A 13,240-nucleotide genomic window follows, 5' to 3' on the forward strand; every position below is an offset into this window, starting at 1 on the left:
TCTATGTACTGGTTTATTATTATTTTATTTTATTTTATTTTTTTGCTGTACGCGGGCCTCTCACTGTTGTGGCCTCTCCCATTGTGGAGCACAGGCTCCAGACGCACAGGTTCAGCGGCCATGGCTCACGGGCCCAGCCACTCCACGGCATGTGGGATCTTCCTGGACCGGGGCACGAACCCGTGTCCCCTGCATCGGCAGGCGGACTCTCAACCACTGCGCCACCAGGGAAGCCCTGTACTGGTTTATTTAAGTGATCTTAAACCCTTTTATATATTTGCCTTTCCTCTTGTGGTTTTCCCTTTCCTATAGATCCTTGCTTCTTTTCTATTTAGAGAAGACACTTCAATATTTCTTTTAGGGTAGGTTTAGTATTGCTGAATTCTTTTAGTTTTTGCTTGTCTGAGAAATTCTTTCTCTCTCCTTCTATTCTAAATGATAATCTTGCTGGCTATCCTGATTTCAGGTTTTACCCTTACAGGACTTTGAATATATCATGCCACTCCCTTCTGGCCTGCAAAGTTTCTGCAGAGAAATCAGCTGATAGCCTTATGGAGGTTCCCTTGTAACTGACTGTTTTTCTCTTGCTGCCTTTGGAATCCTTTCTTTATCTAGTTCCTTGTTATAATGATCTGCATTTCTATCGATAATCTTTCTTAATTCAGTTATTTTTATTACCACCTTTTTGAACTTGGGGTCTACTAGACTGGTGAGCTCTGTTTCATTATTTGTTTTCTCTGGGGATTTCTCTTGTTTTTTTTTTTTTTTGTGGTAGGCGGGCCTCTCACTGTTGTGGCCTCTTCCGTTGCACAGCACAGGCTCCGGACGCATAGGCTCAGCGGCCATGGCTCACGGGCCTAGCCGTTACGTGGCATGTGGGATCTTCCCGGACCGGGGCACGAACCCATGTCCCCTGCATCGGCAAGCGGACTCTCAACCACTGCACCATCAGGGAAGCCCTCTCTTGTTCTTTAATTGGGAGTAGTTCTTCTGCCTTTTCATTTTACTTAACATTCTCTGTCTCTATGATTTCAGGAGAAACAGTTATCTTCTGTGGTCTTAAAGGGGTGTTTTTAAGTGGGAGCATCCCGGTGTAGACTATGTGTGTCCAACGTTTTTGCTGCGAGGGTGGTTTTGGTGTGGATACCAGCCACGTCTTTCCTCAGGGTGTGCTGGTCATTATCCCCTTGATGGGGGTTTTGGTTGGTGTTGGAGTATCTAGAGACTATGCAAGATATGAGGTGGGCTTCCTCTCTGCTCCATGGCTATCCCTACCCTGTTAGGGGCAGGGTCTGCTCCCCAGTTCTTGGAATAGAAGCCCTGAGGGTCGGGTTCAATCAGGCTCCACTGCCCTTGAATGCGTGCCCTGCCCCATCGGAGGTGATTGCTGAAGCAAGTGAGGCCTATGCAGTCACAGAGGACTTATGTGCTGCCTGTGTAGCTATCCACAGTTCCGCTCAGAAGCAGTCCAAGGTTGCGTCCCTTTGTTGTGTTTGTCCCAGATCTAGTGCAAGGCTGTGGGGGTTGGAGCATTGTGGCTGCAGGAATTGAGGTGGCTGCACTGCCATGAGAGATCTGGGCTGCCTCTGTGGCAGTCTTCTCCCAGGACCTGTCTGTCCCATATCTAGAGCTAAGCTAGGGTGTGGAGTTGGCAGAGCCTAGGTGCCACTGCGATAGGAACGACTGTGTACACCTGGACCACACCCCAGGCCCTCCAGGCAGTCTTTGCATAGCTAGATGAGTCCTCTCCCAGGGCCTGTCTTCCTGAGATTTCAGCACTTAGCTGCTGCATGTTCTTGTGGTACCACCCTAGGCAACCTGGTCTGTCTCTGCATAGCTAGACCAAGTCTTTGCCCAGATCTCGCGCCAGGCTGTAGGGTGGAGTGAGCACAGCCGGGGTGTCCGCCCCTTCCGGTTGGGGTTGTGGTGTGGTGACAGACATCAGTGCAGGGCTCACTCTGCCCTGATGGTTAGTAAGCCATCACTCGTGTGCTCCTTGCAAGTAGAGTCTAAGCTTCTGTAGCCCTTTTGTCTGTCCCAGCAAATTTCCTAGCAGGCAAGGACTGGGATGCCCAGACTGTGACATGACCTGCTCACTCCCCAGGGTGAGGATCCACCCATGCGGACCTTCTCTTCCTTACAGATCCCTCCAGGAGGAGTAGGTCCTGACCCAACGCCTTTTTTTTTCCTGACCTACCCGGTTAAGTGGAGATCTTCCTTTCAGTTTGGGTTGTATAGGATTTCTTCTGCCAGTGTCTAGTTATGTTTCCATGAGAATTATTCCACATTTAGATGTATTTTTGATATGTTTGTTGGGGGAGGTGAGCTCACATCCTCCTACTCTGCCATCGTGAACCCCAAACCTACTAGCTCATTTATTTCTTTTATTTAATTTTTTTAATTAATTTTTTTCAATTTATTTTTGGCTGCGTTGGGTCTTTGTTGCTGCATGCAGGCTTTCTCTAGTTGTGGTGAGCGGAGGCTACTCTTCATTGCGGTGCAGGGGCTTCTCATTGTTGTGGCTTCTCTTGTTGCAGAGCACAGGCTCTAAGTGTGCGGGCTTCAGTAGTTGCAGCACATGGGCTCAGTAGTTGCAGCACGTGGGCTCAGTAGTTGTGGCACGTGGGCTCAATAGTTGTGGGTCGCGGGCTCTAGGGCATGCGGGCTTCAGTAGTTGTGGTGCGTGAGCTCTAGAGCACAGGCTCAGTAGTTGTGGAGCACGGGCTTAGTTGCTCTGTAGCATGTGGGATCTTCCTGGACCAGGGATCAAACCTGTGTCCCCTGCATTGGCAGGCGGATTCTTAACCACTGCACCAGCAGGGAAGTCCCCCTAGTAGCTCGTTTAGTAGCCTAGTTCCTGTATGTTATGTAATACCACCTCCTCTCTTTTCTATTTAGTTCTCTCAGGGTAACATGTCATCATGATTATGTAATTATTTATTATTTATTGCTTGTATCCCCCCACTAGAGTGTAAACTTGTCCAAGGAATGGTCTGTATTTCCTCTAACTTTGTGACTCCAACTAATAGTGCCTCCCTATAATAGGCAGTAAAAGTATAATAGTAAAAGTTTAAAGAGTCTATAAATGAAATGAAACAATACATATGGAAGTGCACCATAGCTCTTGATAGCTGGACCTTGGTGGTATACTGTAAGATGGAAAGCTCATAGACCATGATACAGAAGCAAACCATTCCAAAAACAAAAGTCTCAACCATTAATCAGAGTACCTATAGCCAAAGCTTATAGAAATGATCAGTCTTTATGCTTACATGCATACAAAGAACCCCAGTAAGAAAAAAAATAATCACTGGAGAAGACAACTTGGCTAAAAAACAAAAAACATGAATGAGTTTATGCCCCTTTCTGTTTAATTATACCCACATGAGGTAGCATACAATATGCATGTGTATATGCATAATTAATATGAGCATTTTAAACTGCTGTTTGTATTCACCAAACTGCAGGGTGAGTCTCTCTTTTCTACTAGAACACATTCTCTTTGTTTCAAAATGTGATTTTTCTTATTTTACTGTTCTGCCATGCCATGTGTTACCTTTTGCACGAGTAAGTCTATTTTGTATTTATATAGCTTCTATATTAAGCTGAATAAAAGTGAGGTTATGGCTCGCAGGATTTTCTCTTTTTATTAGAATAGGACAATTTAGGTAGTTTAGTAGTAATTTGTGCTTTAAAGGTTAATTATTGAAATTCTGGAAAATTTTGATAAGTTATTTTTCAAATAAAAATTAGTTGCTATTCTTTTTTTTTTTTTTTTGCGGTACGCGGGCCTCTCACTGTTGTGGCCTCTCCTGTTGCGGAGCACAGGCTCCGGACGCGCAGGCTCAGCAGCCATGGCTCACGGGCCCAGCTCCATGGCATGTGGGATCCTCCTGGACCGGGGCATGAACCCCTGCATCGGCAGGTGGACTCTCAACCACCGCGCCACCAGGGAAGCCCAGTTGCTATTCTTTAAATGGTGTACGTTTCAAGTGTGTTCTTTTTTGGAGGGTGGTTGAAATATTCAAAATGGCTATTTAACTTTTTTAAATGTGTATGAGATTGACGCAATAGTTGGAAGAATGTTCCAGAAGTTTATTTCAAAGTACAATTTTAGAGGAAAACTCATATTTCATCTATGAGTTTAAATATCAGTTTTAAATACTGATATCAGACAGTATTTAAAAACAAATATCAGACATTTGTTTAAAATATCAGTTTTTATTTGTGCAAATAAAGTAATTTTCTAACCTTAATTTTTTATTTTATCTTCATAGTAAATAATTGTCATACTATGTAGACACCAGATTATGTAGTTATAATTTTTTATAATTGAGAGTAGAAGGTTTATATATTTATTCATTCTATATTATTCTAGAAATATTAAAGTTGTATGTTATTTTTGTCTGTGTGAATTTCTCCTTAAACAATTTTTCTAAGATGGTGGGGTTACCTTAGGGATGGTGCTTTTATGTGAAGCTGCTACATCTGACATGGATATTGGAAAGCGAAAGAGTAAGTCATATCATATGCCAAAATGTAGCAATTCTGCCTTTAATACAGAAAAAAGAATGTCCTTTTAATCACTTCCCCTCTTAGTTATATTATTTTACTTCTTTATGATTATAAAAATAATACGTGCTCATTGTAGAAAATGTGGGGGAAAATAGGAGAATGAAACATTTCGGGGGAGAGTTACCCATTGTTCCACCATTGAAAAGCTAATAATTTTAACGTAATATAAGTTCCTTCCATTTATAAAAACATCTTTTCAACTGTATGTATAATACTTTGAATCTTATACCACCCCTTTTTAACCAGAGTTAAAATATTTCACTAATACTTTCCCATACATAATTTTTAATTTATAGTCTATACTGTAATTTACTTAACCAATCTGATTTTGTTAAGTGTTTACTTTTTTCCTAACTTTCATTATAATACTTATTTAGTGACTATTATGGTGCATATTAAACTTTATCCTCTTTCATATTAATTCCTTAAAGTAGAATGACTGTGTGGTCCTGTGTATGAGTATTTTCAATTATCTTGATGCTTTAAGCTGACGATGCCTAATTCTTTCCCCAAATATTTTAATAATTTAGATTCCTACCAGTGGTATTTCAGAATGCTTGTTTCACTGTAACTTTATCAACATTAGATAACCTCATTAAAAATGTGTATGTGTATATTTGCTAATCAGATAAGGGGGAAATACATTATTTTGTACTTCTTTGGTTATTAGTATAGTTGAATATTTTCTTAGATGTTTATTAGCTGTTTGTGTTTTCCCTTCTGTAAAATGTCTTTTGCCATTTATGTATTAGAGTCTTATTCCTTTTCCTATTGGTTTGCATAGACTTTTTATATATTAGAATATTCACACACTGATATTTGTTACAAAGAAATGCAAACAATGTAATTTATGTCTAAGAGTTTTACATGAAATCAGTCTAAGAGTTTTCTTTTTATGGTTAAAGAGTTAAATGTCATCAAAATTAACCTAGGTTAATAAATCTATTTACTTTTTCTTCTAGAAAAAAGATGATGACATTGGATTTTAAATTTGGGAGATATGTATTTTGCTGAATTGAAATGAATTTTTACATATTAGAAAAATAGAACTAATGTAACAATTTTTTATCTAGTCAATATACATCCTTTCATTCCTGACTTTTGAAAAATTGCCTATTTCAGTATTCATTATTGGGGAAAGGCCATCTGGGTACTACACTGCTGGCATGAATTTAAATTGTAAAACATTTTGGTGACATATATTAAAATAGTCACAATTTGATCTACTTCTAAGATTCTAACTTAATGAAATAGTCACAAATAGTAATAATATATATTTCTTTAGTGCCTATTATGTACCAAGAACTACCTGAAGCACTCTTAGATACGTGAAAAAAGTAGAGTACAAATATATATTCAGAGTGAAACTGTATATATACATGTATGTGTGCATTTGATTAGGGAAAAAAAAGACTTCTCCAAAGAGCAAGTGTTAATACTCAGATATAATATATTTAACATTTACATTTTGGCCCCTAATCATATTGTGTGAAAATTTTAAAAGGAAAAAGAATTATTCTCTAAGTATAACAAAACTAAAAGTTGTTTTTGGTATCGGCCAATAAATATGGAGCTCCAGTTTCCCTGGAGCTTCCATTGCTGTAGCACACATGCTTTCCCACACCCCTCCCTCTATGCTTCTTAGCCAGTCTTAGTCCAGGGACTCAAAGAGCCTCATGTTATGGGAATCATACTTGAGCATTGTAGGGTCAGCATCTAGAGTTAAGGTTGGTAACTGCTATGCTAAACCAGAGCATGTGGGATTAATGGAGAGAGCTATGAATTTAGGACTAGGAATCTGGGCGGGTTTTTTCCCCTCATAATTCAAATGAGGAATCCATGTTGAAGGAGTTGCTCATACAAGCAGTGTAGTTACCAGTGAATGAATAAAATACTTTCAAGTAAGGCTTTCACAATGATATTGCCAGATGTCTTTAGGTGAATATTTATCAATAATAAATAAGATCATACTAAGAATTTAAAAGAAGTTTAATAACTGAGTGAGTTATTTTCTTGTCAGTCATAAAACAGTGTATTTAACACTAAATTCTTGACTATGATGGCTTTAATGAAATTCATTATTTCATACAATTAAATTACACAAGTATGTAAATGGAACTATTCTATTATATTGTAATGGAGCAAATTAAAGGAGAAGGCAGACTGCTGAAGATATAAGAATGGGGATGAACTTTGTTGTACAGTTTAGATTTACCAGTAAATTAAAGCCCTTGCTTTTTACTCTTGGAAGTATAGCCTACAAGTTATGCTCTTGCTCTTTATTATGCTTAACATGCTCATTTTACTGTCCTTTTATTTTTCTGCAGTAATGTGTGTGGCTGGTATTGGACTCGTTGTATTATTCTTCAGTTGGATGCTCTCTATTTTCAGATCTAAATATCATGGATATCCATATAGGTATGATTATTTTTCATTTATATAGTGATTATCTATACTTACAATGATTAGAGTTGATGTTGCTTTATAGTATTTTTGACTGTATTGCCAAATTACTCTAGCTTCTAAAGCAAAGAGGTAGGCTTTAATTTAGGTATGTTGCATATAGAAATTAAAATAATTATGATACAATGAACAATAGCATGTGATTTCTCAGGAACATCATTCAGGGTTATTCTGACATCTCCTAATTTAACCTAGAAATCTATCAAACACATAATGATTAGGACATTTTATACCCTGTCTACTCATACAGTTCCTTATCTGCATACTTTACGTGTTTTTGAGGACAGAATTATTTTTCTAATGTTTTTTAAAACTTCTCACTCTACTTTTCAGGCTCTTTAGCTGGCATAAACAGAACATTTGATTAGAATCCAGTTTGTAGAGTGTATAATAAGAAAGAGTGTTTAAGAAGGTCTAATTGGCTTATAATGTTCATAGAGATCTCTAAGGCTCAGGGAAGACATTATTCTCCTGGTTATAAGTTCTTGGTTTTATTCTGTTACTAGCCAAAATAAATGTACCAGTACACAATGGGGAATGTTGTAAGTTAGTTTTATAATCTGAGTGCCATTTACTATAATTCCTATTCTTTTAATACAACATTGTCCTGTTGTATAAACGACTATGAACACTAAAGGTAAAGTATATCAAGTGATATTTTTGAGACACATTCATTCTTCGTATTTTTAACACAAGTTTTTAGTAGGTAATTTTGAAACACTCCCTGATCAGTTCATTATATTGTCACATTCCTAAATGCATTTTGATTAGTGAACAACTTAATCTTCTTTTGCATTTTCTGCAGAGTTACTTAATTTTAAGACCAAAACCTACTAGAACTTTGATCCTTGACTTATAATCCTCTAGCTTTATACTTTTATTCTTCTGTGTATGTACATTTTAAAATAATTTATCCCCTATAGAATACTAGCTGAGATACAAGGGTAATCTTCTGCTCCCCAGAAGCTGGGACTTCTGTTACGTATTTGATCACCGTGGTTGATTCAGTTATTAATTGGTGTCTCCAGGAGATATTTTAATTCGAAGTTATTTCTATTTCCTTTTCTCCTAAGACTACCTCAAAATCTCAGTGTTTCTCACTTTTTGTGATTGATACTCAAAGTTTATTATACATGTACCCAAACGTTCTTTGATCTGAAAAAATCAAGATATTTATTAGAAGTAAAGACTACTTTTCTTTCAGAGACTAATAGATTGGTATATATTTTTGTTTCAGCTTTCTGATGAGTTAAAAAGGATTCCAGAGATATGTAGACACTGGAGTAATGGAAATTGAAAAATGAAAAACGTGTGTGTGAAAAGAAGAATGCAATTTGTGTATTTTGTATTACCTCTTTTTTTCAAGTGATTAAAATAGTTAATCATTTAACCAAAGAAGATGTATAGTGCCTTAAGAAGCAATTTTCCATCAAAATCATGAAGTATTTGGATATGATTCTCCTCTTAACCTTCCCTTCCCAGTAAACTTTGTGGAATATTTAATTTAGTGGAATTAAATATTTTTTAAAAATTTTAAAGCTACTACTTCATTTTAGTTACAACAAGGTTCAAAACTGCTTTAGTTAACTTTTGACCATCTGATTTTTTATTATCTTATCCAAAGGTGTGGGGGGCAGTTCTGATAACAACATCAAGAATCCATTCTTAACTTTTCCATCTTTGCATGGATGTGTATACTTTGCACATCTTTCCTTTTGGGCAGAGAAATCATATGTGCTATGTGTCTTCTGAAAATGGAACACCATTCTTCAGAGTACATGTCTAGACTTTAGAAAAAAAGACTAGCCAGTCCTCCTCCATCTTTCCTCCTGAAATGCAGTGCAAACTATGCTTCTTGGTAGCTGTAGACATTAAGAAATATCTCTAAATGCAGGATTATGATTTCTGCATGAGTGTGGTATTAACTACCTGTATTTGGAAAGATTTCAGGCTCATTCTGTCTCCCTAGTTTTCTTTTATTTAAGGTGGGCGCCTTTCTAATAAAAATGTAGCTTAGTGCTAAAATCAGTGTAAATTTTAAATGGTCTAAAACGTTTCTGCAAATTAGAGCTCATCACTTATTTCATTTGTACCTAAGAGAAAAAGCTAGGTTCATCTGGTTAAGTTGATATCTGTATTACAGTTGCAACATATTTCATTAACCCTTGTGTTTAGGAAAAGGACTCCCCTAGATTGGGAAAATAAAATCATGAAATATTAAGCTGTTGCCTGTGAATAGAAAGTAAATGTTTCTTGAAAGCTGTTCTGGTTTTTGCTATTATTTTAGCCTTCATTTTCTCACTTTAAGTGGAGAACAAAGTAATCATTTGAAGAAGTTTTGAGTTTTATCTTTTTTCTGTCAGTGAAAATAACCGTATGTGCTAACCAAATTTCTGTGAAGAATGGAAGTTGATGGTTATCATTAGATCTAGCTATAACCTCCCCCATAGTTATAAAGAGTATCCAGAAATGCCACTGTTAATGGAAATATGAGAATTCTGATAATGAAAAAAATGTTTAATAAATCTTAGAAGTATTATTACATTAAAATAATACTGTGACTGCCTGCTACTATTTACCATCTAATAACTCTCCCACGTGGTCTGGAAGTCTTATATAATAGAGGTTTGAAGAAAGAGATGGATATAATTGCCTAAGAAGAAATGTTGTATGTGGGGGTTTTGTTTTTGTTTTTGTTAGTAGATTTGGTGGGTGAGGGGATATTTACTCTCTAGTGGAGCCTGTTTTTGTTACTCCACTGTAAATTGTATGATTCTGGATTCCTTATCTGCTGTTCTTGTACTTGTCTCAGGCCAAGTAAATTTATGCTGTGATTCTTATGAGACTTGTATGAATATACCCTGATTTGTACATACTAACCGGGGGAATATTACTGCCATGTAAAATGTATAGCTCCAGATAATTTGCAACGAACATTGAAAGAATGACAGTTTTTTTTGTATTTGTTTTGTCTCTTAAGAGCACATTCTTCTTCTTTAAGGAGAGAAGTTGCATTCTGGCTAAAATCTGTAGAAAGCAGATTTACTACACTTAGAATAGTGTTACTTTTGTGGAAATGTTGAAATTAGCTTTCATCTGAAGTGCCTTAAGTAGACTCTTAATTAACTTTTCTAGCAATTGTTTAAATATTATTTGTTATGCATTTAAAAATACTATTTAAAATGACACATTGTAGTGACAAAGATAACCAAATGTCTGGCTGTTTGCTTTTTGATCATATCAATAAACTTTTACAATCTAAATTCTGAGTTTCTGGTTAACATCTAAGGAGAGGTGAATTTAAAACACTAAACTAGAATTGTAATATTAGGACGTACCATTTTGAAATTATAGTTAAATTTCTTATTGTCCTAATGACAGTGAATTTGATAGGCCAATTTACTTAGGTATTTCTGGACTGAGATACATTCTTCCAGGATTCCATATATTATCCTTCATTAATGCTGTCACCCATTAGATTAGTCAAAACAACCAAGGTAAGTAAATGAATGACTGTTTTCAATGGTTCATTACATTTTGCCCTAGTCAGTGAATGCTGTGACTAGGTAATTCCCTTTTGGCACTAATTAATTTGAAACAGTTACCCAGACAGATTATCAAGTTATATAAGACTGGGCAGCAGTAAATTTGCAAATATGGAGTAGAAACACTGGATAGGAAGTAAAGAAATCTGGCTTTTAAACAGCTTTTGGTCCTTACTTTGTTTCTGTCTAGCTATGTGACCATAGGCAAATCAGTGAACCCCTCTGGACCTGTTTCTTTATTCTAATGTGAGTGCATTGGATTAAACCACCTCAGTGTTCCTTTCAGCACTACTGTTCTATGATGTAAAATATTAAAGATGTATTTCAATTTTGAATGGATATCATTTATGATATTCAGCTTTGGTGTTGAATTAGATCAATTGAAATGCAGGGTGTTTTGTAGTCAGATTTCGGAAGAAGCTATGAAATGCTTGTGGAAGCCATTATAGCTGAAAATTGTTTAATAATATGCATTGAAATTTTTTTTAGAAAGAATACACTTGAAACAATTATGTTAATATCAGATCTTGATTTAAGTGGGTTCTGCCCAATTTTGAGCAAGGATGAGATGAATAACTGTAATAGTATGCTAATATTATAGAAAGTCAAAACCAAAGGGACCTTAGATACCATTTAATCACTCCCTTCCTTTTGACTGCTAAAGAAAACCTGCCCTAGAGAGGTGAAGCAATTTACTGAAGGTTATTCCAAGGAAATTCCTACAGGTTTCCTATTTAGCTGCAAATTTCCTATGGATTAGGTTTCACTTCAGGATACAAATTACTCCCTGGAGAAATGGAAACCATAGTTAGTCTGTCTTGATTGCTTCCTGATATCTAGATTGCAGGGACTTAGGGAAAGGGGAATGGGGAGTTGTTGCTTATAATTAGAGTTTCAGTTTTGCAAGATGAAAATAATTCTGGAGGTTGGTTGCACAACAGTGTGAATGAACTTAACAGTACTGAACTATACGTTTAAAAATGGTAAAGAAAGTATATTTTATGTATATTTTACCACAACTCAAAATTAAGACAAATACTATTGCCTTGGCACCAACCCCATATTAGCATATCCTTACTGACACCACTTTGTATTTGATCATTGTCCTGAAAATGATTACAGCTGAATAGAGTATGACTCATGGTGGGAATGTTGGAGTATGGTCTTCAGGCTCTTTGGGTGACAATTTAAGAACATGCAGATAAACCCTGCCTTCAGAATCAGTGATGAGTATATTCCTATGAGTGCTTTATAAATAATGACTTCCAGCTGAAAAAAAGAAAAACAAACTTAAGATGTGCTGGCTCCACCAAATACCCAGACTCAGAAATGATGCATTTGGTCTGAACCTTCCAGTTTATAATGCCTGGCTGTGGCTCTGTGGCTAGCAGTTGTACCTAGAGAACTTTGGGTCTGAAGTTCTTTTTATGATCATCAAATAAAATAAATGCAATATTTTCTCTCCCTCCAAACACAGCTTGAATATTATAGTTTCCTGGAAGCTTTCCTGACCTCCCAGTTTGGCTTTTATACCCTTCCTCTCTTCTTCGATGCATCTCTGTTATCCTATCTTGTAATTGCCCTGTCCCTCCCATAAACTGTAAATTCCTTGGGAACAGAGACATTGTCTTACTCATCTCTGTATACTCCTTTTCTAAAATGCATGCATAGTACACACTCAGTAAATTTTCACTGATTGAATAAAGAAAAAAGTCTTTACTCTCAAGTTGCAGTCTTGTGGTGGAAACAAACATGTAAACAAATGCAATCCTAGTGAGAAAATATGTTTTATATCATGGATACAGAGGAGGGTTTGATCACTTTCTTGAGGTTGGGTGGGAGGGGAAAGGAGAGGTTTCTGTGATGGGAAATGAAATTTTAAAGGATGATTGATTAGTTCACAAGATACATTTTTAAAGTACTGAAATGCCAAATTACTCTTATCAGTATAGTATCATTTTAGTACTTTTAAGAAAATCTCAAGTCAGAGTCATTTACATCCCAAATAATACCCAAAGAGTTACATGGTATGTGACAATTTCTAAATGAACAAAAATGCACTACTTTAAAAATATTCTTACCATTCTTATCCCTCTGCCTGTTTTACAAAGTCTTCTGAGGGATCTCATTTTAATGACCAATTCTCAAGTTATTAGTAACTCTGAACATCTTTTCTCTTATTTCTTAGTCATTTGTATATCCCTTAGAACCAATTTGGGCCTTCGTCTAATTCCAAAGGTCTTCCATAGTCTTCCTAGAATTGAGGTAGAGAAACTTTATGGAAACAGAAAGAGAAGATAGGGACTTCCTGGTGGCACAGTGGTTAAGAATTCGCCTGCCAATGCAGGGGTCACGGGTTCAATCCCTGGCCCGGGAAGGTCCCACATGCTGCGGAGCAACTAAGCCTGTGCACCACAACTACTGAACCTGCAAGAGCTCACACACCAGAACTACTGAGACTGCTTGCTGCAACTGCTGAAGCCCGTGCGCCTAGAGCCTGTGCTCCGCAAAAGAGAAGACACTGCAATGACGAGCCCATACACCACAACAAAGAGTAGCCCCCACTGGCCGCAACTAGAGAAAGCCCATGTGCAGCAATGAAGACCCAACACAGCCAAAAACTTAAAAAAAAAAAAAAAGAAAGAAAGCAAAAGAGA

At 36.8% G+C, this 13,240-nt stretch overlaps 1 protein-coding gene across 2 annotated transcripts in view; it reads left to right on the forward strand.

Annotated features, from left to right (window-relative positions):
* MAGT1 (magnesium transporter 1) overlaps positions 1–10,301 on the forward strand; it is a 47,743-nt gene extending 37,442 nt beyond the window's left edge. For both annotated transcript variants that reach the window (XM_060138172.1, XM_060138173.1), the window contains exons 8-10: positions 4,441–4,515; positions 6,903–6,993; positions 8,276–10,301. In XM_060138172.1, the coding sequence (XP_059994155.1) occupies positions 4,441–4,515; positions 6,903–6,993; positions 8,276–8,291 (182 nt within the window). In that variant the 3' untranslated portion in view covers positions 8,292–10,301. The remainder of the gene's footprint in view (positions 1–4,440; positions 4,516–6,902; positions 6,994–8,275) is intronic.
* Positions 10,302–13,240: the final 2,939 nt, after the last annotated feature.

Source organism: Lagenorhynchus albirostris, chromosome X, assembly GCF_949774975.1.
Source record: "Lagenorhynchus albirostris chromosome X, mLagAlb1.1, whole genome shotgun sequence".
NCBI classification, from domain to species: Eukaryota; Metazoa; Chordata; class Mammalia; order Artiodactyla; family Delphinidae; genus Lagenorhynchus; species Lagenorhynchus albirostris.